The sequence below is a fragment of the Protomyctophum bolini genome (assembly GCF_963924005.1).
Source record: "Protomyctophum bolini genome assembly, chromosome: 5".
Lineage (NCBI taxonomy): Eukaryota > Metazoa > Chordata > Actinopteri > Myctophiformes > Myctophidae > Protomyctophum > Protomyctophum bolini.
The window spans coordinates 28,865,484-28,893,408 of NC_137866.1; the positions used below are offsets into that span (position 1 = coordinate 28,865,484).

At 42.9% G+C, this 27,925-nt stretch overlaps 3 protein-coding genes across 3 annotated transcripts in view; all 3 read left to right on the forward strand.

Moving 5' to 3' along the window:
• The window catches only part of LOC308315040 (filamin-B-like), a 76,638-nt gene extending 71,931 nt beyond the window's left edge, over positions 1-4,707 (forward strand). Inside the window, exon 83 of the mRNA XM_080762864.1 lies at positions 77-4,707. Coding sequence (XP_080618990.1) covers positions 77-264 — 188 coding nt within the window. The 3' untranslated portion in view covers positions 265-4,707. The remainder of the gene's footprint in view (positions 1-76) is intronic.
• A 2,011-nt stretch (positions 4,708-6,718) lies between these two features.
• On the forward strand, positions 6,719-13,726 carry abhd6b (abhydrolase domain containing 6, acylglycerol lipase b; the record flags this gene model as incomplete). The annotated part of the gene is made up of 8 exons (XM_080762865.1): positions 6,719-6,843; positions 7,121-7,280; positions 8,185-8,301; positions 8,537-8,669; positions 10,108-10,265; positions 11,793-11,847; positions 12,059-12,159; positions 13,541-13,726. The coding sequence occupies 8 exons, from the start codon at positions 6,719-6,721 to the stop codon at positions 13,724-13,726; spliced, it is 1,035 nt and encodes a 344-aa protein (XP_080618991.1).
• Positions 13,727-22,118: 8,392 nt separating this feature from the next.
• LOC308315270 (uncharacterized protein) lies at positions 22,119-26,546 on the forward strand. The gene is made up of 3 exons (XM_080763156.1): positions 22,119-22,516; positions 23,038-23,097; positions 24,262-26,546. Exons 1-3 carry the CDS (start codon positions 22,222-22,224, stop codon positions 25,191-25,193), a joined length of 1,287 nt encoding a protein of 428 aa, XP_080619282.1. The 5' UTR covers positions 22,119-22,221; the 3' UTR covers positions 25,194-26,546.
• The last annotated feature ends 1,379 nt before the right edge of the window (positions 26,547-27,925 follow it).

A 27,925-nucleotide genomic window follows, 5' to 3' on the forward strand; every position in this document is an offset into this window, starting at 1 on the left:
CAGGCACCAACCTACTCGTGTTTGTGGTTAATATTCCCAGGCACCAACCTGCTCGTGTTTGTGGTTATATTCCCAGGCACCAACCTGCTCCTGGTGGGCATGCACGGCCCCTCCTCCCCCTGTGAGCGCCTGTCCATCCACCACCTGGGGAACAACCGCTACGACGTGAGCTACGTAGTGAAGGAGACGGGACGCTACATCCTCATCGTCAAGTGGGGGGAGGAGCACATCCCCGGGTCGCCCTTCCACGTCCTCGTAGCATAACTCAGTGGTTCCCAAAGCTTTGTCATGTCAAGGACCCGCGGACCCCCATTCGAAAATATATGCCAAGGAAGCCCCGTAAGAGAAGATTTTTACAGCTCTGGCAGTGACTTTCACAGATTCACTGAATTAGGCTATACGGACCCCCATTTAGTGGCATTTCTATCTCTGGGACCCCAATGTATATTGTAAAAGTTAATTGAACTCTGAGAGTGTACAAATGGAACCAAATGGACCCGCACAACCAAATAGACCCTAACAGTCCATTTGGTTCCTAATTATCATTTAGCTGGGGACCCCCTGGAACTCTCTCAAGGACCCCTAGGGGTCCCCGGACCCCACTTTGGGAACCACTGGCTTAACTATCATCGTCAAGTGGGGAGAAGAGCACATCCCCGGGCTGCCCTTCCACGTCCATTGTCCACGTAGCATAACTAACTATCAGTGACGGAAGAAGTGGCCTACTAACGTTTTACTTCAAGTACGACTGCACCCGTTTTCACTTTTTCTGAAACGGTTTTCACTATTTCACCATTAAACCCATTATAATGTGGTATCACTTTTGTTCTACTCGGTCTGTGTCTCATAGAAGGGCTGTGGACACTGACCCTATTCCTGGAAAGTTAGCATGCTATAATGAAAGCCATTGTTCTCATGTTAAAACAAATCTCTCTCTCTCTCTCTCTCTCTCTCTCTCTCTCTTTGAGAGAGAAAGAGAGAGAGATATCTTTATTTTTTCCTCCTATATACAGCTTTTAATGTTTGTCTTGTCTAGACAAACATTAAAAACGCCATTGACAATGTTTAAAGGAGCATTCAGTGATTTGGGTGATTTGGAAAACCCCGTTCCGCCCCGGTAACAAGATGTGCACAATGCACATGCACTCAATTCAATTCAATTCAAAGGGCTTTATTGGCATGAGAAAACATACGTTTACATTGCCAAAGCAGAAAGAACAATACAACAATACAGCAATACAATCAAAACAAAAATTATGTACTTTGACGGTCAGAATCTTCAATAGATCAACTTCTGTGTACCAAGATAACTCGATGCAGGTATAGTGCAGGAATATACACAATTATTAGTCTTTAGGGTGGTTGTGTTCCATTTGATATCCTTCTCCTATCACAGCAACTCACAAATCTTGCTGCTGTGTTTGCACATTGTTGTACTTCGCCCAGCAGATATGGGAGTTTTTTGTCATTGGTCATGTTTTCAAAATCTCCGTGTGTGGTTGTAATCTGTGGGAAGTATGTGTCTCTGATGTCTTGGTACAATGGGCAGATGGTTAGGAAGTGTAGCTCGGTTTCCACTTCGTTTAGTGTGCAGTGGGTGCATAGTCTGTCTTCTCTCGGGATACAGGTCTGCCTATGACGGCCTTTCTCGATCGCGAGACTGTGCTCACTGAGTCTGTACCTAGTTAAGATTTTTCTTTGTTTTGGGTCGGTCACGGTGCTCAGGTATTCTGCCACTGTGTATTCTCTGTTTAGGGCCAGATAGCATTCTAGTTTACTCTGCTTTTGTGTTGCTTCTTTCCAATGTGTCAGATAGTTTTCCCTTTGCTGTTTTATAATTTGGTTTAGTCCAATGGGTTTTCTATCTCGTGGCTCTGTTTGTGTTTGTGCCCGGAGTTCCAGGGCCAGCTGGCACTCACTACAGTGGAGGACAGGACAGTAGGACACACAGCAGGCCAACAGCACACACACCAAGGCCCGCCCCCGCTCGATCATGATTGGCGGAAGGCCCCTCTCAATCCTGATTAGATGAAAGCTGGGCCACCTAGCGAAAAACAAAACCTACAGGTTTTTTTTTACCCCAGGGGTTAACTGGGGACAGGGAGGAACTCCTTATATGGTCAGCACATTATATAGTAGGGAGGATTATCACAACAAAACAAAAAAATAAGTGATATTTGAATGAAATATTAATTCAATATGAAATCACTGAATATACCTTTAATGTTTGTTTTGTCTGTCCCCATGTTACGGCATGATGTTGTACGAATTACGATGATCCCCATTTCACACGTTTTTAAATGTATAAAATGTATAGAAATGCTTTGAAAATAGCAGATCGCCGTCGCAAACCGACGCATTGTGAGTTTGTAGATCTACTTTTTTCAAATTGCCAAAGTATAGCTTATAGGGTCTGAAGTGGTTTCATAATAATAATCTAAATAAATATACAAAGTAACTAGTAAATAATAATTGTAGTGGATTTGCCTCTGAGATGTAGTGGAGTAGAACTTAAGTAAAATGATGGAAAAGTGAAAATACGCTTGAAATCAATTCAAATGACAAACGTTAACTAAACACATTCCTCATGCCAGCACATAGCCTACAACCACCCCTCTCCTCCACAGCACTTGGCACCTTCCTAATCAAGAGGATTATTGCCAACAGCAGTGCAGCAGAGACAGGTGACTATAACAAACAAATCAATGTTGTGATTTTAAAACGGTTTTCAATACACACAAACAGTCCTTCCATGTTCCAGAAAGCGGTCTAGAAAGTGTTATAGTCGGTAGGCCTATGTGTGTAGTGTGTACGTACTGTAGCTTATAGTGCAGAGGTAAACTGTTCAGGTCGAGACCCAAAAGAAAGATTTATAGACATAATTTGCCCGAGACCCAAACTAGCAGATCTACAAGTGCACAATGCGTCCCTTCGCGCCACGTTTTTTATTTATAGAATTTCTTAGATTTATTTGTTTGTTTATGTTTATATATTTTCTTTCTTTTAAGACAAATCTTTTGAAATAGATATACTATAGACCTATATATTTTTAAAATGTAGGAGGAAAAAAAGAAGGGATTTCTACTTGAGTCCTGACCCATACAAATTGCTCCATGACCCACAAATGTTTCCCGACCCACTGTTTTGGAACCGGTGCTGCCCCGTGGGCCATGAGGTTTCTCTACCCGGCAACAGAGAGAAACCACATGAACCCCTAGCGTCTCATTGGTCCAAACCATAGACTGTATGTCCAAACGTTGGCCATATGATTGCATAACAGGCGACAATGTGACCAAAATTATCTTAAATCTCACAACGCATCCATCGTGTTGCAGAACGCCGTCGGCTTGTAGATCGGCTATTTCCAGTGAAGAGATTTGGAGGTAGAGGCGGGGGGAAAGGACGGGCCAAGTACAGAGCCCTGGGGTACCCCGGTTAATGACATATACTGTAGGGTTTGGGTGGTTTATTCTGAACGTGTATAAACACCTAAATGGACCAGAAAGAGTTGCCACATTTATACACTTTCAGAATTAAATAAGCACAGCTTCTTTTTATGTTTGAAGTTCCCTACTGCAACTGCACCTTTGTCAAATGAAAATCGGGTGCATTTTGTAATCACTGTAAATCATTTCACTTTCTGCTTTTGTATTTGGGTATCGTGGTTTGGTTGGTGGAATTTTGTTGAATTTACAGTGCTTAGAATAAAGTGGGGGCTCGCAACTCACAAAACTGGTCGCACAAAATGCGACCAGTTTTGTTTTGTCCCAAATGGGTTGGGGGCATTCAAAAGTGAGTTGTGACCGTGAGCCCCTGCTTTGTTCAACTATTTCTGTTTCTACAGTTTGGCTCAGTCCACTGTCCTATATTCTCTCTTTGAATTTACAGTGCTTGCCACATTATGTAGCCTACTTCAGATGATCTGAAACTATGAGTAGTAGTTTATTACAAAAGGTATGTATTTTATACAGTATAGGCTACAGATTATTAAATAATTCATTTCTTTTAACAAAATATATAATAAATTATATCAATTATGATTATAGAACATTGTGTTTATTAAATCGAGACTGAAACCTTTAATGGTGTTCTGCATGGGTCTTCAACGGGGGTCCAGGACCCTATAGCAACTGTGTCCAAAGTGTGTCCAACTGTGTCCAAAGTGTGTCCAACTGTGTCCAAAGTGTTTCCAACTGTGTCCAACTGTGTCCAAAGTGTGTCCAACTGTGTCCAAAGTCTGTCCAACTGTCCAAAGTGTGTCCAACTGTGTCCAAAGTGTGTCCAACTGTGTCCAAAGTGTGTCCAACTGTGTCCAAAGTGTGTCCAACTGTGTCCAAAGTCTGTCCAACTGTGTCCAAAGTGTGTCCAACTGTGTCCAAAGTGTGTCCAACTGTGTCCAAAGTCTGTCCAACTGTGTCCAAAGTGTGTCCAACTGTGTCCAAAGTCTGTCCAACTGTGTCCAAAGTGTGTCCAACTGTGTCCAAAGTCTGTCCAACTGTGTCCAACTGTGTCCAAAGTGTGTCCAACTGTGTCCAAAGTCTGTCCAACTGTGTCCAAAAAGTGTGGCCCCCTTTGGAATTCACTTTGGGGCGAATTTTATACAGCCGGCAGCTTCATACCTGAATTGTATTATGAACGGTCTGCCCAACGGGATATTTTTATACTCTGGTTTTTACAACCAGAGTATAATTTGTCCGTGTTCCTTGTTCCTTGTAGTATTATTATTATTATTATTAAACTTGCTTGCTTGGTTATACATTTGGTATAGGGTGTTAAGTAGAATCGTTTAAATCCGTATTTGGCCCTTAGGGTGTTTTCAAATATGGCCCCCTTTGAAAAAGGTTTGGACACCCCTGCAGGGGGTCCTCAGGGTGTTAAAAAAAGCTTTCTGAAATACCTAGGTTTCAGTGGTGCTCAATATTTCATGTCAAGGACCCCAAAAATGATATGGGCCGCCGACCCCCATCTGAAAATAATTGTTTTTGGGATTGTCCCCAAAGATTTGAGTTAAAAACGTTCGCTGTGAAAGAATATACATTCAAAGATTTGCCTCCCATTTTCACGATTTTTCAAAAATAGCAGACCTAGCTTATAGTTTGTAGATCTGCTATTTTTCAATAGCTAAAGCATAACACACCAAAAAGTGTTCCCAAAATGGGTTAATACAGGGGAGGCCAATCTTTGTATGATAGGAACTTTATTCTTTATAATATTTTACATTGAACGCAATAGCATCGGTATTCTGAAGGGAACATTTTCTGAAAATAGCCGATCTTGAATCTCTGCAGTCTCAAGCTTGTAGATCTGCTATTTCAGTGAAGAGGTTTAGTGTCGAAAAAAAGGTGTCAAAGGAACAGGAAGGGAACTCGCGGTGTGAGTTTGTAGATCTGTTATTTTCACTACTACAAACGTATGGAATTATTAAAAAATAATTGAATTCACTTTTAAATTTGAATTAGGCCTAATGAAAAATAATAATAATATAATTTAATTGTTTTGAATTGGTCTGAAAAACATAATTCTTTTACTTTGTACTCCCTCATATTCAAGTCTATAGTCTGGCCTGTTATGTGGTGCGTTCACTTTAAATGATTGACCCCGATAATGTAGTGGGCCGTTGTCATCCGTTAATCAATAGTATGATCAGAACCTCTGCTCTCTGTTTGGAGGACTATACTGTTCTTCATTTTCATTTTAGACATTCAGCGATCAGAAGATAAGTTGTACGTATATTGTTTTACTTTCTTCAAACTCCTCTCTACAACAACAAAAAAGTCATATCTACATCAATCTATGTGTAAATAGATTAGAATCTGCTGGATTGTCATCGTCAATAGTCGGCTTGTGACAGAAAATACGAGGAATTTTAAAAAAAATCAACTGATGAAGTAAGTTTACATAATGTTTTAAATAGATTTCAGAAATAATGTACTTGGATTAGTGCATGATTCAACACAGAATGCAAGTTGGATGTCAATGTAGATAATGTTGGAGAGCTCATGCTTATGAAAGTGTCTCGCCATGACAACATGACACAAAGCATTGTACTCACTGTATGTGTGTCAGATATTGATTACAAGTTACCCTCCCCCACCATGTTATCCATGGGTTACCATGTGGCATGCATGCAGGGCATACATGTATAGTGTTGTAGTCGAGTCCACCTAAAGCAAGTCCAACTCAAGACCAAGTCCGAGGGGGGGAGTCCGAGTTAAGACTGAGTGCGGGAGGGGGTAGAGTCCGAGTCGATACCGAAACCAGATTAGCCCCTCCTATATACAGCTTTTGTACCCACATGTCTCATATTTTCTATTGAGTATCTATTGAGAAATTAGGCCATGTGCCTCAAATGTGACGCAACACAGACATTAATTGCCATTGACAATGAAGGGAAAATGTATTTAGACGAGCAAATCGGCTAACCAATCACATACATTCAGTTGTTCATGAGATGATGTATGATGATGTATAATGATAAGAGCACCGAGACCGAGACGAGACCGAGTAGATGAAAATGTGGACTTGAGACGAGTCAAGGACTCGAGTACTACAACACCTATACCTATATATAGTCTATTGGCATATTGCATGTTATCCATGGGTTACCATTATGGGCATGAGTGATCATACTGCAATATAATGTGTTGATGTTGTCAGAATGGCTGCTGATCCTCACAATAATAATAATAATGTGTTCATCTCTCCAGGTGAAACCATCATGGCTGCTGATCCAGAAGTGTTGAATCTGTTTGTCATTGCCGGGGCAACGCTGGCCATTCCCATCCTGGCTTTTGTAGCAGTCTTTCTGCTGTGGCCCTCTGCACTCATAAAGGTCTATTACTGGTATGTGTGTGTGTGTGTGTGTGTGTGTGTGTGTGTGTGTGTGTGTGTGTGTGTGTGTGTGTGTGTGTGTGTGTGTGTGTGTGTGTGTGTGTGTGTGTGTGTGTGTGTGTGTGTGTGTGTGTGTGTGTGTGTGTGTGTGTGTGTCAACAGAAAGAAAAGGACACACTGCTAAGGAAAATGTGATGAAAGCTGCGAAGCAGCAGTTGAAAATTTAAGTGTCACCATCCTCTCCTCCTCCCATAGAGGAGGGTTTACAGATCTGTTATCATCTCTATAGGTACTGGAGGAGGACCCTGGGCTTGCAGATCCGTTTTGCGGACTGTGGAGGATATCGTTTCTGCTTCTCGTCCAGAGGAAAGGCAGGAGGTCTGAGACCGTCCATCCTCATGATGCATGGATTCTCTGCTCACAAAGACTCATGGCTCACTGTCGTCAAGGTACCAACATAACACAATCGGTGCCGGGATTCCTTCAAAATAGAAGCTATGGGGTGCCGGAAAGACATGGTCTCTTTTACTCTGAAACCCACGACCCAGAAAAAATCTGCTCAAAAAAGTTTTCTTTACATTGCTAGCTTCCATTGCATCGTTTTAATTTATACGATATATGATCCAAAAAGCATTCATATTTTGTGGGAGAGACGGATGAGGAGCAGAAATTAAGCGCTGGTATATCGATCCGTTCAAAACCACGGAGCTAAGTCAACGGTAAGCTAACATGAGCATACGGTAGCCGAAAGGTGAACTGACAAATTAAAAAAAGGAAAATAATTCAGAATATTCCTCTCTCGTCCGGTATCATTGAAGATGCGCTAGGACGTCTGGGGACGTCGTATGGACCCCTCGGCTTGCTTCCCTATGACGTTTCACGATGTCCTACGGACGGAATGTGTTTTAATACTAATACCAATACTAGGCCTACTACTACTACTACTACTACTGCTACTACTACTACTATACTACTACTGAGGCTGTCCATCCTCATTCTGCATGGATTCTCTGCTCACAAAGACTCATGGCTCACTGTCGTCAAGGTACCAACATACTACTAGGTCGCGTGCAGGCATCCGCCTGGGTGACAGCAGACTGCTGGGCGAGTGCTGGCACTTTGGCCTCATGAGGGTCAGATCAACACATGGAATGAATTCTGTACTGGCCATATATGGATATTTTGCCTTATATTGGCTGTTAATGGTACCCCAACTTTCAGCAACTGTCACAAAGTTTCCCAAGGGAATTGGGTTGGAACAAATGTATATGTTATAGTAGCCACCTTTATGAACACATTTTTGTGTGCAGATTTGCCACACATTTTGCAAATTTTCTCTAACTATTTCCTCAGTATCTGCCTAAACATTTGCACATAGTGTGTGTGGACATGCCTGGCCATGAAGAAACCACTCGGACCAACAACTCAGACGACTACTCCATTGAGGGACAGGTCCGCCGAATCCGTCAGGTATAGAGCTAAGCTCTCACATCACATGTGCTTTGACCTGTTAGCTCATTAACCCATTTTAGACCTGCATGAGGCCCATTAAAAAAATAAAAGGCTTCTAAATCCTAACAGTGTTCTCTGTGTGTGTGTGTGTGTGTGTGTGTGTGTGTGTGTGTGTGTGTGTGTGTGTGTGTGTGTGTGTGTGGGGCATGTCTAGTTTGTAGAAAGGTTTTAATTGGTTGTAATTATCTTCCAGTTTGTAGAAAGCATCCGTCTGAACAGGAGAGCATTCCACCTGGTTGGAACGTCCATGGGAGGAAACGTAGCAGGAGTTTATGCAGCCTGCTATCCTTCTGATGTCTGCAGCGTCACTCTCATCTGTCCCGACGGTCAGTGTGTGTGTGCACGCGCGTGTGTGTATGCGTGTCATCCAGTGCGCATGCATGGTCGGAGCCGTGGTGTGCTCTGGGCTCATTCTAGGATATATAATAACCTCAGATTAAGGTAAGAACAACATGGCTAGTCTCTCTGGATTCTCCAGAATTCCCCTTTAAGTATTGTAACAGTTTTTGAACTGAATCCAGTTGACATCCATGTGAAGTTAAACTTTGAACCCTCACAGGTCTCAGACATCAGTGTGAGGGTAAACCTTTAACTAGAGATGTCCCGTTACTGTATCGGTATCGGAAAAGTATTGGTATCGGCCCTTATTGTCATATCGGGTCTTATCGGTATCGGTGACTATATGCCAGTCTAACCACCGATCCGACACAGGGGTAAGGCGTTGACACTATGGCAGGTAAATAAGATGTTGGGACATGTGGAGTTTGCTTTCGAGTTGCCCAAACTGCAAGTGCACATTTGAGTGAGGAGTCTTCTATAAACACAACACGAGATATATAGCTAGATATCTATAAAAACAACACAAGATCACAACTCTGGTATCTGTATTCGGTATTGGCTAACACAGAAAGTACTAAAAGTAAAAGTTCAAAATGTGTACAAAATCTATTGAAAATAGCAGATCTACAAGCTCACGTCGCAACGCGACGCATTGTGAGCTTGTAGATCAGCTATTTTCAAATGCCGAAATGTACTGGGTTGAAGTGGTTAATGTATGTTTTCTAGTACTAGTAACTTCAACTAACTAGTAACTAAAGTTTTCAAATAATTGTAGTGGAGTAAAAGTAAAAATGTTGGCTCTGTGGAGATGTAGTATTGGAAATTGGAAACACTCAAGTAAAGTACAAATACCTCAAATTGTACTTCAGTACAGTACTTAAGTAAAAGTACTTAGTTAATCATCGGTGTGAGGGTAATGTTCTAACCCTCAGGTGTCGTGTCAGACATCAGTGTGAGGGTAAACCTTTAATCCTGCAGATGTCAGACATCGGTGTGAGGGTAAACCTTTAACCCTGCAGGTGTCAGACATCGGTGTGAGGGTAAACCTTTAACCCTGCAGGTGTCAGACATCGGTGTGAGGGTAAACCTTTAACCCTCAGGTGTCAGACATCGGTGTGAGGGTAAACCTTTAACCCTGCAGGTGTCAGACATCGGTGTGAGGGTAAACCTTTAACCCTGCAGGTGTCAGACATCGGTGTGAGGGTAAACCTTTAACCCTCAGGTGTCAGACATCGGTGTGAGGGTAAACCTTTAACCCTGCAGGTGTCAGACATCGTGTGAGGGTAAACCTTTACCCTGCAGGTGTCAGACATCGGTGTGAGGGTAAACCTTTAACCCTGCAGGTGTCAGACATCGGTGTGAGGGTAAACCTTTAACCCTGCAGGTGTCAGACATCGGTGTGAGGGTAAACCTTTAACCCTGCAGGTGTCAGACATCGGTGTGACAGTAAGTTCTCCAACCACGTGGAGGATCTGGAGCACAACCACTACGCGCTGAGCGTTCCTCTGATCCCCGCCACGCCCGAGGAGATGGAGGACATGCTGAGGCTCTGCTCACACGTCCGCTTCAAGATCCCACAGCAGGTCTGTTACCATAGCAACATCTATACAGCTTCAAGATCCCATTCCACAGCAGGTCTGTCTGTTACCATAGCCACATCTATACAGCTTCAAGATCCCATTCCACAGCAGGTCTGTCTGTTACCATAGCAACATCTATACAGCTTCAAGATTCCATCCCACAGCAGGTCTGTTACCATAGCAACATCTATACAGCTTTAAGATTCCATCCCACAGCAAGTCTGTCTGTTACCATAGCAACATCTATACAGCTTTAAGATTCCATCCCACAGCAAGTCTGTCTGTTACCATAGCAACATCTATACAGCTTTAAGATCCCATCCCACAGCAGGTCTGTCTGTTACCATAGCAACATCTATACAGCTTTAAGATTCCATCCCACAGCAAGTCTGTCTGTTACCATAGCAACATCTATACAGCTTTAAGATCCCATCCCACAGCAAGTCTGTCTGTTACCATAGCAACATCTACACAGCTTCAAGATCCCATCCCACAGCAGGTCTGTTACCATAGCAACATCTATACAGCTTTAAGATCCCATCCCACAGCAGGTCTGCCCATTACCATAACATCTATAGAGCGGCACAGTCCCCTTTCATGACGACGAGCGTCCCAGAAGAGAATTTCCCACTCATTTTTCCCCATAGACATTTCAGAAAGTATTTATTTAAAGACCTGTAAGCCTCGGACAAAGCCAACTCGGACCGTGATAAATCATGACAATAAACACATTGTTTTTGGGCAGAACAAATAATTAGAAAGAAGAAAAACAACAACAAAAAAGTGTTGAACCCTGCCCTTTTTTCTTCTTTCTAAGAATTAAAAAATTGTGTTTATTGTCATGAGTTGTCACCATCCCCCAGGAAGCAAAGGTTCGAGTTAAAAAAGTTTGCTCTATATACAGTATTCAAAGATTTGTGTCACATTTTCACGATTTTTCTAATAATAAGTAATTAAACTCATTTTCAGTGTCGTCGAGTAATACAATATCACAATACATCAGAAGATGTGAATTACATACTGTAGGTTTACAAATAGAAAGCTAAGACAAATTTCAAAACGATCTACAGTTACATATTGTGACTCTGTATACTCACGTATTTAATAATAATAATAATAATCTTTATTGTCCCGAAGGATATTCATCTTCACAATACTTCACTAATACTCATGTATTAGGGCCACAGGAGCTAGAAGCAGATCTACCAAGTTCATGTACACATTATGTACATTTTATTGTGATTATACATCACGCAATTAGGACTTGGTCTTACAAACGTTTTCATTTGTGATATTTTATTAGAACATCTCTGGTTCTCAAACGTTTTCAAATCATGGACCCCCAAACTAATATACATGTATTTGGCCACAGCACAGACCCTCATCTGAAAAGATTTAGTAACATGTGTGTTGTTAAAATTTTTAAACAATATTATAATATAGCCATTTACACAACATTTTCTGCCTTCTTGTTATTATTATCATTATCATTATTTATTTATTTTACTTTATTTGTACATCATACTGTAGATTCTTCAAGGCTTGGTGGACGTCCGGCTTCCTCACAATGACTTTTATCAACAAGGTTAGTACACACACACACACACACACACATAGCGCGCCACCGAGTGGCACGCTATGAGCTTGTAGGTCTGCTATTTTTGAAAAATCGTGAAAATGCAGCACAAATCTTTGAATATATATTCTTTCGGAAGACTTTTCTACATCAGGTCTAAACCGTTGTAGATTTATAGGCTGAAATGTGTCTGATAACCTTGTCTGTGTTCTCTCTTCAGTTTTCATGGAGCTCATCGGTGAAAAGTCACGATATGCCTTACAGGAGCACCTGCACCTGATCAGTGCACCGCTGCAGCTGATATGGGGGAAACAAGACCAGGTAAGAATATTCAGCATAACACCATTCATAACATATTATGGTTCTGTTTCATAAAGCCGGTATGAGTTGGTGATGATGACATGTTACTAACATTAACATGTTACTCCAACTCGAGGTTTCGTAGGTTATAATGCAATATTTATTACCATAGCGGTCTATATTGGTAAACAGGCCCAGTCTGTCTTCTGGGCTCTGACTCTTTTTTTCCACCTCTACACCAATTACGTTCTAATAGCAGCACTGGCCTAGGGGGTAGAGCGATCTAATAGCAGCACTGGCCTAGGGGGTAGAGCGATCTAATAGCAGCACTGGCCTAGGGGGTAGAGCGATCTAATAGCAGCACTGGCCTAGGGGGTAGAGCGATCTAATAGCAGCACTGGCCTAGGGGGTAGAGCGATCTAATAGCAGCACTGGCCTAGGGGGTAGAGCGATCTAATAGCAGCACTGGCCTAGGGGGTAGAGCGATCTAATAGCAGCACTGGCCTAGGGGGTAGAGCGATCTAATAGCAGCACTGGCCTAGGGGGTAGAGCGATCTAATAGCAGCACTGGCCTAGGGGGTAGAGCGATCTAATAGCAGCACTGGCCTAGGGGGTAGAGCGATCTAATAGCAGCACTGGCCTAGGGGGTAGAGCGAGGCCGCTTGGGAACCGGAAAGTTCCCAGTCAGAACCCTGTGGGCTCCCCCAGAGTTAGTGTCCAAGTGTCCTTGAGCAAGACTCTGAACCCCTAATTTCTCCCGATGTGCAGGTTGGTGCCTTGCATGGTTTCATCTGCCATTGGTGTATGAATGTGTGTGTGAATGGGTGAATGTAATGCACAATCTATGTAAAGGTGTATGAATGTGCGTGAATGGGTGAATGTAATACACAATCTATGTAAAGGTGAATGTGTATGAATGTGTGTGAATGGGTGAATGTAATGCACAATCTATGTAAAGGTGTATGAATGTGTGTGTGAATGGGTGAATGTAATGCACAATCTATGTAAAGCGCCTTGGATAAAGGCGCTATGTAAATGCACCATTTATCTACAAGCTCACAACACAACGATATCTCTGATGAATGCAAACTTTACTCTCATATAACCCATTTCGGACTGAGGCCGATTCTAAAAAGAAATGTCTTCTAAATCCTAACAGTTTTCTGAAAAACCTTTGTTTCTGAAGTGGTGCTGAACCCTTTTCATGTCAATGTATTTGGCCGCCGACCCCCATCTGTAATATCTGTCTGGATGGTGATTGCAGAGACCTTGCCTATACGTGCTTTTCTCATATAAATGTTCTTGTCTAGGTGGTAGATGTGTCTGGAGGTGCAGTCATCGCAGAAACCCTGCCTACATGTTATTCTCATATGAATGATTGATATTATTTATCATCTTATAGGTGGTGGATGTGTCTGGAGCTGCGGTCATCGTAGAGACCTTGCCGACATGCCGAGTGGACCTTCTGGAGAACTGTGGACACTGGGTGGCGATGGAGAGACCCCGCAGGACCGCCAAGCTCATCCTGGACTTCGTCATATCCCAGCAGGACACCAGGGGGAGCTCTAAGAATATAAAGTCCTTGTGAAACAAATATCCTTTTTCCTCCTGCTGTATAAGGCCTCACTCACACCTAAGACACACTTGTGTCCTGTGTCTTCTGTGTGTCATGGCCGCCTTCCAATGGGTGTCACATGGTTTCATGCAAGCCCCCAGTAAAGGCCTATTCATAGTCTGGATTTTCGGTGGTGAGGTGACCACCGCTCTGGTGGTGAGCTGACCACCGGAGCTGAAATAACGTTGAGCGGTGGTGAGTAAAAACAGAGAGAAGGGCTGGAGCGGTGGCGGTGGTTTGCTCTTCACCGCGGCTCGTGACGTCATGTTGTAGTTCGGTGGTCACCTAACCACCGAAAATCCAGACTATGTATGAGCCTTACGGCTATCCAACGTTGAGGGCTGCCACTACCTACTGGCGAAAAGAGGAACTGCAGCACTTTCCGCTCACTCGAGCCATTGAGTTATAATTGTACTTCCGGCTTCAAAACGCCACTGAGCAACTTCCATCGAAATTAATAGCAAGCAGGCGGGGCTAAGGCTCCGGTTCGGTCTCTATCCTTTTATTACTCTATGGTTTCATGACACAACCTTGTTGCATGGCTGTCTTCTGCCACCCCCCCTCCCATGCAACAAGGTTGTGTCTTCAAACCATGTGACTCCCATTGGAAATGCATTGAGGCGGCCATAACACACAGAAGACACAGGACACAAGTGTGTCTTGCGTGTGTCTTAGGTGTGAGTGAGGCCTAAGCCAGTGGTTCCCAAACTTTTTCATGAGATACAGACCTGTGCATAAGGGTCCATTTAAATTTGGTTACAAACTATCATTTAGCTGCATAGGGAGTTGGGGACCCCCTGGAACTCCCTCAAGGACCCCTGGGGACCCCACTTTGGGAACCACTAGTATAAGCGCTTTTGTGTGTCCTTCTGTCTGTGTATTGTGTGTCAACTTGTACTTCAAGAATACTCAAATGTACCGTCCATACAGATAGCAAGGCCTGTGCAAGACTCCTCTGGCTCCAGGGGAAAATAAATAAATGTACTTTTAAAAATACAGGAATGTCTCTTTGTCTATCTGCGTTGATTAGTCTGTTAAATTACGTTAAAATAACTACAAATGCAAGTTTTAATAATGTGATCGCTTTCACAAGGTACACTATGTTGTTCGAGCGAGGGACCCCCAGAAGCATGGGTTAAAGATGTGTTTGCACTTACTTTGCACACATTTTCATGATTAAAAAAAGAAAATCACACTTGTGTGAAGGGCGGGTGTTCTTATCATCATGCATCATCATCATCATCATCTTTTTAGCTGGGGACCACCTGGAACCCCCTTGAGGACCGCTGGCAGTCCCCGGACCCCACTTTGAGAACCAATGCTAGCGTAAAGCAGTGGAGTGCGATGTTCTGAAACCAGATTGAAATTCGAACAGCAGCTTGCGTTCACTTAAATAACTGCTAATTTGCTCGTAAATTAGTCTCTCTATGACCTTTGAGGTGGAACATAGAATGGAAACAGGGCGGTAGTTGCCCGTATCTAGTTTGCTTCCTTTTTTGAAAAGTTACTCTCGCCATCTTTTAGTTCCTGTGGAATGTGGCATTGACTGATGATGGATACATTTGTAATGTGGGCTATTATTATAGGTCTGTTGCTTTTTAATCACTTTAGTTGCAACTCAACTGAATATGAACACTTATTTTTCCATCTACACCAAATGAACACTTATGACACATTGTGAGCTTGTAGAGCTTCTATTTTGGCCAGAGTCAGGACGATTAAAGTAAGGCTTTTTCTTGATTTGTTTCTCAGAGCTGATCTTTAGGACTGACTGGCTGGCTGACTGACTGACTGACTGACTGACTGACTGTCCACACTGTTATTTGCAAGTTAAATCAGGTCAGATCAGATGTATCATGTGGCCATTCTGCAACAGTGTTGTGTGTGTGTGTGTGTGTGTGTGTGTGTGTGTGTGTGTGTGTGTGTGTGTGTGTGTGTGCGTGCGTGCGTGCGTGTGTAGTGTATAATTTCACAAACAAGACGAAGACATACTTGACATACTAAACAGGGACAACACAAAATGTGGGGCCTTAATTCAAGTAGCAGATGCGCCTTTGTTTTATATTTCAATTATATATTTTAGGGGCATGTGTGGTCTACCTCCTCAGTCTTTGTGATCTACCTTTTGGGCACCCCTTGCACAACCATATTGATTATGGTTGTTACAGTTTATTAACCATTATGATGATTTTTCCCTGTTTTTTTTTGTTTTTTTTTACACAATAAATTAATACCACAATTGAACAGTAACACACATTTTAATAAAACATCATGTCCATATGTCTGTCAAACTGTCCAGCACTGTCTAAAAGTCAACATCACATTCTGCATGTTGGCTCATGGTTGAGTCAGCTTGTGGCCTCAAGGTGAAAATACATCACCACTGGAACACCAGTGGTCCTTGAGGGGGGTTCCAGGTGGTCCCCATGCTAAATGACGGAGAGTTGGTAACCAAATCCAAATGGACCCTTATAGATCTTTAGATCACTTTGAGAGTTACATCATTGTAAAACGCATTACTTATTAACTTGTTAATTTACAAGAAGTCTACACAATTAAATTAGATTTGTCTGTTGTCTCTTAATGGTACCAACATCAATACAATCAAAACTTCATCTTCATCCCTCCCAAATTGTGGACAAAATCGTATCCAACGACAACAAACTAAATGTCATCAAATGGTGGTCCGTGGCTCAAAATTCAAATCCAAATAAATAATGGACATTGGTCTCTGTTGAAAACCACTGAAATAGAACATTGGACCTCCCCCACCACTAGGGGGCGAAAAACAACAACCTGGAACTTTTACTGCACTGAACGCTTGACCCAGAAGTACATGCGTCGATGCGTGTTGGAAGAATGGTGTCATGGCGGCGTGTTGTTGATATTTGTGCCCAAAATAATATTACATAGAGCTCTACACATTATATTATTAATATATTACAGTAGGAACAGAACGCTTGGGGAAAATGTGTCCTAAAGGAGGTAAAAGTAGTCAAATGGAGTCTGTACGGCTGAAGATAAATGGACACATGACGTCGGTGGGAGAGGAGATATTGTGTGTTTTGGACAAACAGCGTGGTGTTGATGTTTGTAGTGTGACGCTTAATGTCAGAGTGTTTGTGTTGGAGCGCCTCAGCGCGGTGGGAGCGTTCATGTACAACCTTTTCCAGAGAGAGATGGAGACACTAGAAACTCTGCTGGAGAGACAGAACAAACTGCTGGACGTTGATTCTGATATTGACCATTCTCCTTCTAACACTGCAGGTTGGTTTCAGCATGAGTTTAGCTACAATTAATAAGTAGCTAAGATACTAGATTAACTATACTTTATGTGTGTTACGCCACATAGCCTACGTTGCCATATTAATTTTGGGTTGAACCGGTTATACCGGTGGGGTTGGAGCGGCTATCTTTGGGAGAGCTCTTATTCTGTTTGTCTACATGGATTATCCTTCCAATAAAGGTAGCCTACTACAGTGGTTCCCAAAGTGGGGTCCGGGGACCCCCAGGGGTACCTGAGGGAGTTCCAGGGGGGACCCATCTATTTTGTTCATGTTCATAAAGTGCTAAAGTGTTTAAAGCAGTGGTTCCCAAACTTTTTCATGTCAAGGACCCCCAAATTGACACTACTTAGCCTGTGGACCCCCATTTGAAAAGATATGCCAGGGACCCCCATAAGAGAAGACGTACACATTTAGACGTCTACATTTAGACGTCTACATTTAGACGTATACATTTAGACGTCTAACTTTAGACGTCTACATTTAGACGTATACATTTAGACGTATACATTTAGACAGTGTCCCCCCGAGTGCCTCCCCAGTGTCCCCCCGAGTGCCTCCCCAATGCCTCCCCAGTGTGCCCCCCGAGTGCCTTCCCAGTGTCTCCCCAGTGCCTCCTCAGTGCCTGCCCAGTGTCCCCCAGTGTCCCCCAAGTGTCTCCAATAGCAATACAAGAGCAATAATACAAATTAATCTTAATGTATTAATCTTATTAATTAATTAATTAATCAAATTAATTAATTAATCAAAATTGCGGCCTGTGCCCAGCACCATGCCAAAGCTTTTTCCTGCAGGAAACACTGCTTGTGGTTGTAAATATATTGTTATCCGTGTTGCGAGGATGAGGGGGTACCTGGAAAAATATCTACCCCAAAAGGGGTACCTGGTCCAAAAAAGTTTGGGAACACCTGGCCTACTATATGTCTTCTGTCCTCCTTCTGTCTGTGTGTACAGAGGTTTCATCTGAACATGAGGAGGAGAGGAGCTCCAGTTTGGACCAGGAGGAACCTCCACAACATGAGGAGAGGAGCTCCTGTGTGGTCCAGGAGGATCCAGGACCTCCACAACATGAGGAGAGGAGCTCCTGTGTGGTCCAGGAGGAACCAGGACCTCCACAACGTATTATTTACCTTTTGGTTCCTGCTGGACCCTCCAGTCTGGTCCAGGAGGAACCACAAGGTAAAGAAATAAATGATAATAATAATGAGGCTGCAGCCAGTCTCGCTCTAGCGCCACAGGGGAAAAGATGTTGCCATAGGTGCACGACTGTGGGTCGCTGTTTGATGATGTTGCGTAGAGTGGTCTTAATGGGAAAAAGAGGTGGCTGAAATGTGCCTGAACAATACATTAACTGTACAATATGTGAAGATATTGAGGGTGGGATTAGGGATAATAAGCCTAGAATAGTCTGTGGAAGTGTGGAGGCAAGTGGAGTGCTGGTAAGCTCGGCCCTAGCAACCAGACACCACGTCCGACCCTACTCTGATTCTCTTGGTGGGATAGTAATAATAATACATGGGGCTGTATTTTGCGTGTCTTAAGTACCAGGTCTTATTACCTAACTTTGGCCACTCAGAATAGCCAAATGGCATTGAACACGCCTCCAGGTCTTTAGTTTACTCAAGTTAGGTAATAAGACCTGGAGACCTGGAGTTTTATGACACATTATGATGGTACACCTGTCGCTTTCAGGGCTGTAGTTCACGTACCGTATGTATCTGGGCTGTGGTTGTGACATTGGGTGAAAGAGGACGAGTGGCTACAAAATCACCGAAACCCATGCGTGTAAAGTTATTATTTTGGCCGTGAGGACGATTTGTTCGGAGAATTTCGGTACAGTCTTCACAGTGGCTTCTCACTCTGAGCCAGTCTCTCTCTGGGCGTGTGACACTCTGCGTAGAGATTTTTGCTCAGAACACACACACTTTGAACTGCGATAGCGGGCAAACCGTGCAACGTATTCTAATTCCGTCTGAACCACAACAAAGTCGATGGCCTCGTGTGCTGAGGTTGTGTGCTGAGGTACGTGTTTCTACGTAATAGTATGCCAGAGTAATGTGGCTCCAAAGTAACGTGTCGTTTTCTGTTTTTACCCGCGTTTCCCCATTGACTTTGAATGGGGCATTTTCCGCATCGTTTGTTGCGAATTACGTCGGCACGGTAACCCGAAACGGAAAGAAAAGCACAAGCACACCATTCCCGGCTGAGCCGCACGTTTTTATGTATTGCGGGGCTTTGGTAAATCGTGCGGCCGGCCATAGAGGTCAAAGTTTCGGAACATATATTACGATTATTACGATTAAGTATGTGTTGCGGATTTCAACCTGTGTTTCTGCCATTGCATGGCAGGCACCCAGAATTAGAAATAATAAAGAAATATAGCGGATACGGCCTGGGCCAGTCTAGCGATCCGGGCACCTAGACTGGTAATCCAGCCTGACAGCGTGTCGTGGGTTCGAATTCCGATCCAGACGACCTTTGCTGCATGTCTTTCCCCCCATCTCTTTCCCTGTTTCCTGTCACACTACATTAAAGGCCTTTGCTGTATGCCCAACGGCCTCCTCGGGCTCGGTTAAAACGGGAGCCTCACAAAGTCCAATAAAAACTTCCCTACAATGGAGAACGCACGTCGCACACACATCATGTCACATGTAGTTAGAGCTGTCACACAATTGTCACACAAATAATTGCGATTAACGATTTCATTGTGTTTTTTCGCATTGAACATTGGAACTGGAAGGTTACAATTTGTATTTCTGTTTCTTCGTAATCACAAATGGCAAAGGGCAGATATGACAAATAACTTAAATATACAAGTAAATCACTGGCACATTTTTTTATAATCTTTTGCTTTCCAAAAATGTACAAAATAGCGCAAATTGATGATCAAAAGCTTACAACATGTCACAAAGTGATTGTTTTATGTTACATTATATTTGAAAACAGCCAATCTACAAGCTACTATACTGGTACTACTGGTGGCGAACCTAAGTAGATAGATAGATACTTTATTTGTCCTTTCGGAAATTTGTTTTGTGCACAGCAGTCATCAGGATATACATAAAACATGCAAACAAACAGATCACAGACAGTACATAGACAATAAAGAAACAGTGCCAACAGAAGGCCACCAGTCATAGTTCCAAGAGGCATCACATCACACGGAACTGAGATGGGGCCTAAGTGGGCACTAAGGAAGAGTGGCCACCTCAATGTAAAATTGGCTCTAAGAAATCTGAGAGTTCTTTCCAAAATGACTGCTGTCGGGAGCTTTACAATACCGTAGTCAAATCTAAAAGGGCCATTGACTGCACAAGAGTAACACAATGTCAAAATGATAGTAATTGTTAAGGTTATTGTTTCACTCGTGATCCTACTTTACTGAGGCACTACACTGTCTCTGCATTAGAAGTATGTGTTTACCGTGCTTATTGTAAGTAGTGTTTGTCGTCAATGTCCATCTCTCACCACAGATCTGAGCGAGTCGTCTTCGACGTTGGCTTCGAGGGTGGGGCCTCGGACCTCTGTCCTCCTCACCAAGACGGACCCTAAAACGGCCGGACCAGCCCCCAAGACCAAGGACCCCGATCACACAGGGAAGGAACGTTTTACTTGTGTGGTGTGTTGCAAAACATATGGTCGCGTAGGAAGTCTGAACAAGCACATGAAGTCTCACACAGAGGAAACGCCCTTTGTTTGTGAAGTTTGCAACAAAGGCTTTAGACACTCGTGGACTCTGAAAACGCACCGGAAGACCCATACAGGGGAAAAGCCCTTTACATGTACAGTTTGTGGCCACGGTTATTTTCAAAAATATGATCTAAAAATACACATGAGGACTCACACAGGGGAAAGGCCCTTTACTTGTGAAGTTTGTAATAAAGGCTTTAGGCAATTTGGTCAACTAAAACCACACATGAAGACCCATACAGGGGAAAAGTCCTTTATTTGTACAGTTTGTGGCCTGGGTTGCATTAGCCAGAGCAGTTTTAAAATTCACACAATGAGACATACGGGGGAACGACCATTTACTTGTACGGTTTGTGACCACGGCTTTTCTAAAAATTGTGATCTAAAGAAACACATGATGACTCATACAGGAGAAAAGCCCTCGACTTGTACAGTTTGTAACAAAGGCTTTCTTCGCAACGACTATCTGAAAATACACATGAGAACTCATACAGGAGAAAAGCCCCTTAGCTGTGAGGTTTGTAGCAAAACATTTTGTCAATTGAGTAATCTAAAAAGACACATGAAGACTCATAACATTTAGCTTCAGTTTGTGGCTAAAGGCTTTAGTCCAAATGCACAGATTCATATGCAGAGAAGCCGTTGGTTAAACAGAAACAAAGAGCATCTGAGATGATAAATGATATTTCAAATCAATATCACCATTATTGTATGCGACGGGACAGTCTATGGACGGGACGGGACAAGGTTAGCAACTTATTACATAAATGCCTTGATGTCATTCAACCATAGACATATTGCCTATAATTGTGTTATTAAACCCCTCTTTGGTGTCACATTTTAAAATGCAATTTTCTTTGGTCATGGGTATGGGCGTATGGCCGACTTGGTAATGTAGCCAGTAGGCGGGGATATTTCTCATGTTATTTTTACAGGCTTAAAAACAGTCATCTTGCAGGAAAATAGACAATGAGAGAGAGCTTTACAACAGAAAGCCAACTATCAGGGGACTAACTACTAGGGCATTTGAACACAATGTGGGACAGAGTCTCAATTTGTGGGACGCGGACGCCTAAAAAGTCTTGGAAATGAGGGACTGTCCCATGCAAAGGGGGACAACTGCAGGTCATGTATGGTCTAAGCCTCTAAGTATACTCCAGTTTAACTTTTCGGTGATAAGTTATCACGTTTTCTTTAATGTTTTGTCACTTTTTCAAGGATTTGATTATTTAGTCAAAACACATTCACTCTCACACACACACACACACACACACCTCCACCAGGTGGCGGAAGACAACAGTGCATGGATCTTTTGCTGCTCACGCTTGTTGTAAGCATAGAGCCGAGGTTGTAAGTTGTAACACGTTGACCCGGATGCGTGTTGTTTATTGTCTGTCTGTAGCATGTAAAAGTGGAATTGTTGATCCTCGAGCGATAATAACTATTCCTTCATGACTACACATTAGCCTATATGAGTACTAACCCTTGAATATAATGTCTCCTAAAGGAGGTAAAATGAGTCAAATGGAGTCTGTACGGCTGAAGATAAATGAACACATGACGTCGGTGGGAGAGGAGATATTGTGTGTTTTGGAAAAACAGCGTGGTGTTGATGTTTGTAGTGTGACGCTTAATGTCAGAGTGTTTGTGTTGGAGCGCCTCAGCGCGGTGGGAGAGTTCATGTACAGCCTCTTCCAGAGAGAGATGGAGACACTAGAAACTCTGCTGGAGAGACAGAACAAACTGCTGGACATTGATTCTGATATGGACCATTCTCCTAACACTACAGGTTGGTTTCAGCAAACTACAAGCAGGGACAAATTAGCCATTGGTCCAGTGGGGACGGTGGCCCAGGGCCCTTCGCTCTCAGGGGCCCTATGGTGAAAGTAGCCTACTAGTTTTGACGCCCCAGAAAAGGTATCCCTAGACTCCTTCAAAACCACTCAAAGAGCACCTATAGTCCTATACGGATGGCCCATGTAAAAAAGTCAAAGACCCCCCAGTGCCCCATCCATACTTTACATGTCTTTTCCCTTTTTTACTGTATGATGATTTCCTTTTTTCTTTTCTTTTTTTCATTCATAGAAGTGTAGCCTATATTTACATCTTTAAATGTTCTGATGAATTGAAAATGGAGGACCCTGATGTAAACAAGTCTTAGTACCTTTTCTGGTTTTATCCCCGTAGCAGTATTGACCTGTACTTTCGTTGAAATGTACCCATTCTGTGAGTACAAATTTCAATCAATAACTATACTTTGTTGTGTGCTGCTGATGCGACATACTTCTTCTGTCCTGTCTGTGTGTAAAGAGGTTTCATCTGAACACGAGGAGGAGAGGAGCTCCAGTCTGGTCCAGGAGGAACCACAAGGTAAAAAAATTTTTATGATAATAATAAAGAAATATAGCTGATACCATATTTTATATTGCACTATAAAAAATAAAAAACAATCCAAAAAGTTAAACATTAAACCTTGTGGATTTTTTTGGACTTGAAATATATCAATTGCAAAGGTATTGATTGATTCCCTGAGTCCTGTGGTGGGGGTTCTGGTCTTGTTTTGGTGATAAGTAACTCTGGTCATTTGGTGGGGGTCTGGGGGCCACGCAACAAAAACAAATTAATCCACAAAACTAGCATAATTTGTATTGTTGATCTATTTCTGCCATGTAGCGCAACTTTCATTCAACTTGGAACCCTCTGTCACATGGAACTATGGTTTTGTGCTGGAATAATTTTAGGGGTCTGCGGGGGTCACAAGGGTGGCTGTGGCTCAGGAGGTAGAGCAGGTCATCCAATGATCCCTGGGTCGGTGCTTCTAATACCAGCTCCTCCTGTCCACATGTCGAAGTGTCCTTGGGCAAGACACTGAACCCTACATTGCCTCCAATGAGTCGGTCGGTGTGAGCTCGCCACCAATTGGTCTGTGAATGTGGGAAGTGAGGACGCTGGTTTCGACTGTTTGCCGTTTCACCTCCCAATGTATGAATGAATGAACCATTGTAAAGCGTTTTGAGCTCTTGGAAAAGCGCTAAAAATGCAATTCATTATTATTATATTATGATATAGGGGTCCGCGGCTAAATGCATATCAATTTGAGGGTCCTTGACATGAAAAGGTTTTAGTGTAGTACAGTATAAACGCATTGGAAATTGGAATGGGTTGGTTACCCACACAACATGCCCGGAAAAGTGTCCTCCTTCTGAGGTCTTACTGGTGGCCACCCTAAGTGGGCACTAAGGAAGAGTGGGCACCCTAAGACTGGGCACCTCAATGTAAACTTTGACTATTTGGTCAAAATAATTCTGAGATTCTGAATTCCGCTGTTCCACAACGGGAGCTTAACAATACCGTAGTCAAAACCGTAACACAACATGTTGAAACGATAATAATTGTTTAGGCTGAGGTTCTTGTTTTCTTCGAGTCGTAATTTATTGAGGCACTACAGACTACATTGTCTCTCTGCATTAGAAGTATGTTTACCTTGCTTGTTGTAAGTAGCGTCTGTCGCCAATGTCCATTCTCTCAACACAGATCTGAGCGCGTCGTCTTCGACGTCGGCACCGGGGGTGGGGCGTCGGACCTCTGTCCTCCTCACCAAGAAGAACACTAAATCAGTGGGACCACCAGCCAGTCATGGGACTGGAAGCCCCTCCCCCAAGGACCGGGACCTGACCCGCGCGGTGGGGACATCAGGCGAGACTCCCAGTCCCGTAGGCACCCCCCCACAGCTGCCCCTGTTGCCCACGCGCGGGCGCCCCCCCAAGAAGCAGGACCCCGATCACACAGGGAAGGAACGTTTTACTTGTGCGGTGTGTTGCAAAACGTACAGTCGTGTAGGAAACCTGAACAAGCACATGAAGTCTCACACAGAGGAAACGCCCTTTGTTTGTGAAGTTTGCAACAAAGGCTTTAGACACTTGTGGAATCTGAAAATGCACTGGAAAACCCATACGGGTGAAAAGCCGTTTACGTGTACAGTTTGTGGCCAAGGTTGTATTCACAGATATGCTCTAAAAGTACACATGAGGACTCACACAGGTGAAAAGCCTTTTACTTGTGAAGTTTGCAACAAAGGCTTTCGGCAATTTGGGCAACTAAAACCACACATGAAGACCCATACGGGGGAAAAGTCTTTTATTTGTACCGTTTGTGGCCTGGGCTGCATTAGCCAGAGCAGTTTTAAAATTCACATGATGAGACATACGGGCGAACGGCCATTTACTTGTACGGTTTGTGACCACAGCTTTTCTCAAAAGGGTGCTCTAAAGAAACACATGATGACTCATACGGGAGAAAAACCCTTGACTTGTACAGTTTGTAACAAAGGCTTTCTTCGCAACGAGCATCTGAAAATACACATGAGAACTCATACAGGAGAAAAACCCCTTAGCTGTGAAGTTTGTAGCAAAAGATTTTGTCAATCGAGTAATCTAAAAAGACACATGAAGACTCATAACCCTTAGCTTCAGTTGGTGGCAAAATGCTTTTGTCCAAATGCAAAGATTCATATGCAGAGAAGCAGTTGGTTAAACAGAAACATGCTTTTTTCAAAGGACCATCTGAGACGATAAATGATATCAGACACATGTATGATCTAGGCCTGGGCCTCATGACTTTTAAATAATCCGAATAGCAAATCTACAAGCTCACAACAGCTGTGATGCAAGATCTACAAGCTCACAACGAGCCGTTTTGTACACCACCATTGTACAACGAAGTAATGTGCAGAGTTAAGCGGTTAAAGGGACACTTTTTCAAACTAGGTTCATATAATTGGTCCACTCTAATGCAAGTCATAGGATGGTAGTGGTACCAGTTCTGTCTACTCACTCTGGTTCCTTTTCCACCAAAAATGGTAAGTGGTGCATTTATATAGCGCCTTTATCCAAAGCGCTTTACATAGATTGTGCATTACATTCACCCATTCACACACACATTCATACACCGATGGCGGATGGAAACCATGCAAGGCACAAACCAGCACATCAGGAGCAATTAGGGGTTCAGAGTCTTGCTCAAGGACACTTCGACACTAACTCTGGGGGAGCCCGGGTTCGAACTGGCAATCTTGCAGTTACCATACAGCCACTCTACCCCTGGGCCCGAGTCGGGCCGACCATTCACACTGCCGTTTGCAAGTAACCAGATCGGGGATATATGCATTGTTTTTCGGCTGTTGATTTAGTTAATGCAAATATTTTCCAAAACATACATAGTGTATGGCGTCTATGTCGTATGACGCCGAGAGGGGAAACGTTTTAGCTGTCAGACTCGCTGCTTTAGTCGTTGTCTGCATGAGAATCACTGCTCCAGGCCAGGGTACTGCTTTTGTTATATTTTATTAAGGTTAGAACATTACCACAGTGAATCGCAGCATAATAAAAGCGATCGCGGTCAACGAAGTTGGACCTTCCCCGTTCACCCCCTCTCTCCTTCCATTCATGAAATGCCGCCTTGTGAACAGCTGACTTTACTATGAGTGACGTAGGCTAGTAGCACGCAACACCACGTGACCCATATAGCTGTCACCAACACATAGCATTACAAGAAATAACATAATTATGTTGTTTTGCGTGATTAATGTGATTAACGCAGCCTCATGTGTACCAGTGTACTGTAATATTAATTTTAAAAAGATCTACAAGCTCACAATGTGCTGCACGTGATCCTATGCCCTAGGATAGGTGGTGTAGCAAAGAACATTTTTGCTGACCTGACTACATGTCTTTGTGGATTGCCATTGCACATAGGAGTAAGAAACTCATTATTGAGCTGAATGATTGTTACAGTATATAGGGCCAAGGAATATAGGTTAAATATTATGGAAATGTTTTGGTAAAAATGTGTTGAGTTGTTCTTCAGTGTGGACACTGAAGAAGGCTGTTACCTGAAACGTTTGTCCTGATGTCCTGATGAGAAATAAACCTGTTGAAATTGGATTGTTGGTGTGTGCGACCTCTCTCTACCTATTCTATGGTGATTTAAGCTGTTAACGCACCATAAGTCAGAGCGCGGTGGTCACAATTACCGGTAAGTTTGATGTCATTTTTGACCATATGCCTAATATTGCCTATAATTTTAAGTTTGGTTATGGGTGGTATATCGACTTGGTACTGTAGCCTATAGCCTACATGGGCAACTGGCGGCCCCCACCTTCACTTAATGCGACCCGCAGGTTAATATCTGAACACTGATATATTATTTTTGATGATATTTAATTACTTCTATATTTGTAGCTTAATAACTAGTGTTGCGATGTTATTATTTTTTTATGTCCAATGTAATGTATTTGTATAGTTCATAAAGTTAACATAAGTATAACTGAATGCATTTGAAATTAAATACAAATGTTACTTTTCAGGATTATAATTCAAAAATAGCAACACAATTATTCAGGATTTCAATTCAAATATAGCTGATCTCTGTAGATCGGTTATTTTTGCTATGACAGTAATGTAATATACAATGTGGCCCTCTGACCTCTGGAGTGAGTGCGGAAATGTCAAAGTTGCCCACCTCCATTCTTGCAGGAAAATAGACTGAGAGAGAGCTTTACAACAGAAGGCCAACTATTAGGGGACAAACTATTAGGGCATTTCAACACTGATGATGCCTGCCGTCACAATGTGGGGACAGGGTCTTGGAAATGAGGGACTGTCCCACGCAAAGGGGGACATCTGGTCATGTATATGAGTATGAGTATGTATTTGTATGAGCCCTCTAATGATGGCCCAGAGAGCCATCATTAGACTCTCCAGAATACTCCAGTTTCAGGTGTGTTTTAGGTATGAATACAGGCCTTTAGAGCCTTCGTCCTACTCCTCCCGCCCAACACTCCGGGGTGCTGACCAACCCCAACATACACAAGTCACAATCTCTGCAGTGGCGGGAAGCCAATGTTTGGTCATTTACATTAAAAAAACTAAAAACATTTCAACCTTTTTCTTTAAATGTGTTTCTGTAGTACTGCTGATAAAAAGATAACTAATAATTGAGTAAAGAAAGAGTGTATCATGATGTCGATAGGGATTAAAAAAACATCCAGTATCCACATTCACTTCCTCCATCTTACTTCAATTTAATGTTTGTCACTTTTACAAGGATTTGTGAAAAACATTGTATCTTGCACACAATTCAATTCAATTCAAAGGGCTTTATTGGCATGAGAAAACATACGTTTACATTGCCAAAGCAG

Excerpts from the sequence above, each read along its gene's own strand:
- LOC308315270 (XM_080763156.1), top strand. The coding sequence starts at position 22,222 with ATGTCTCCTAAAGGAGGTAAAATGAGTCAAATGGAGTCTGTACGGCTG. Across the intron at positions 22,517-23,037 it reads CCATTCTCCTAACACTACAG|AGGTTTCATCTGAACACGAG; the intron begins GTTGGTTTCAGC and ends CTGTGTGTAAAG. Across the intron at positions 23,098-24,261 it reads GGTCCAGGAGGAACCACAAG|ATCTGAGCGCGTCGTCTTCG; the intron begins GTAAAAAAATTT and ends CTCTCAACACAG.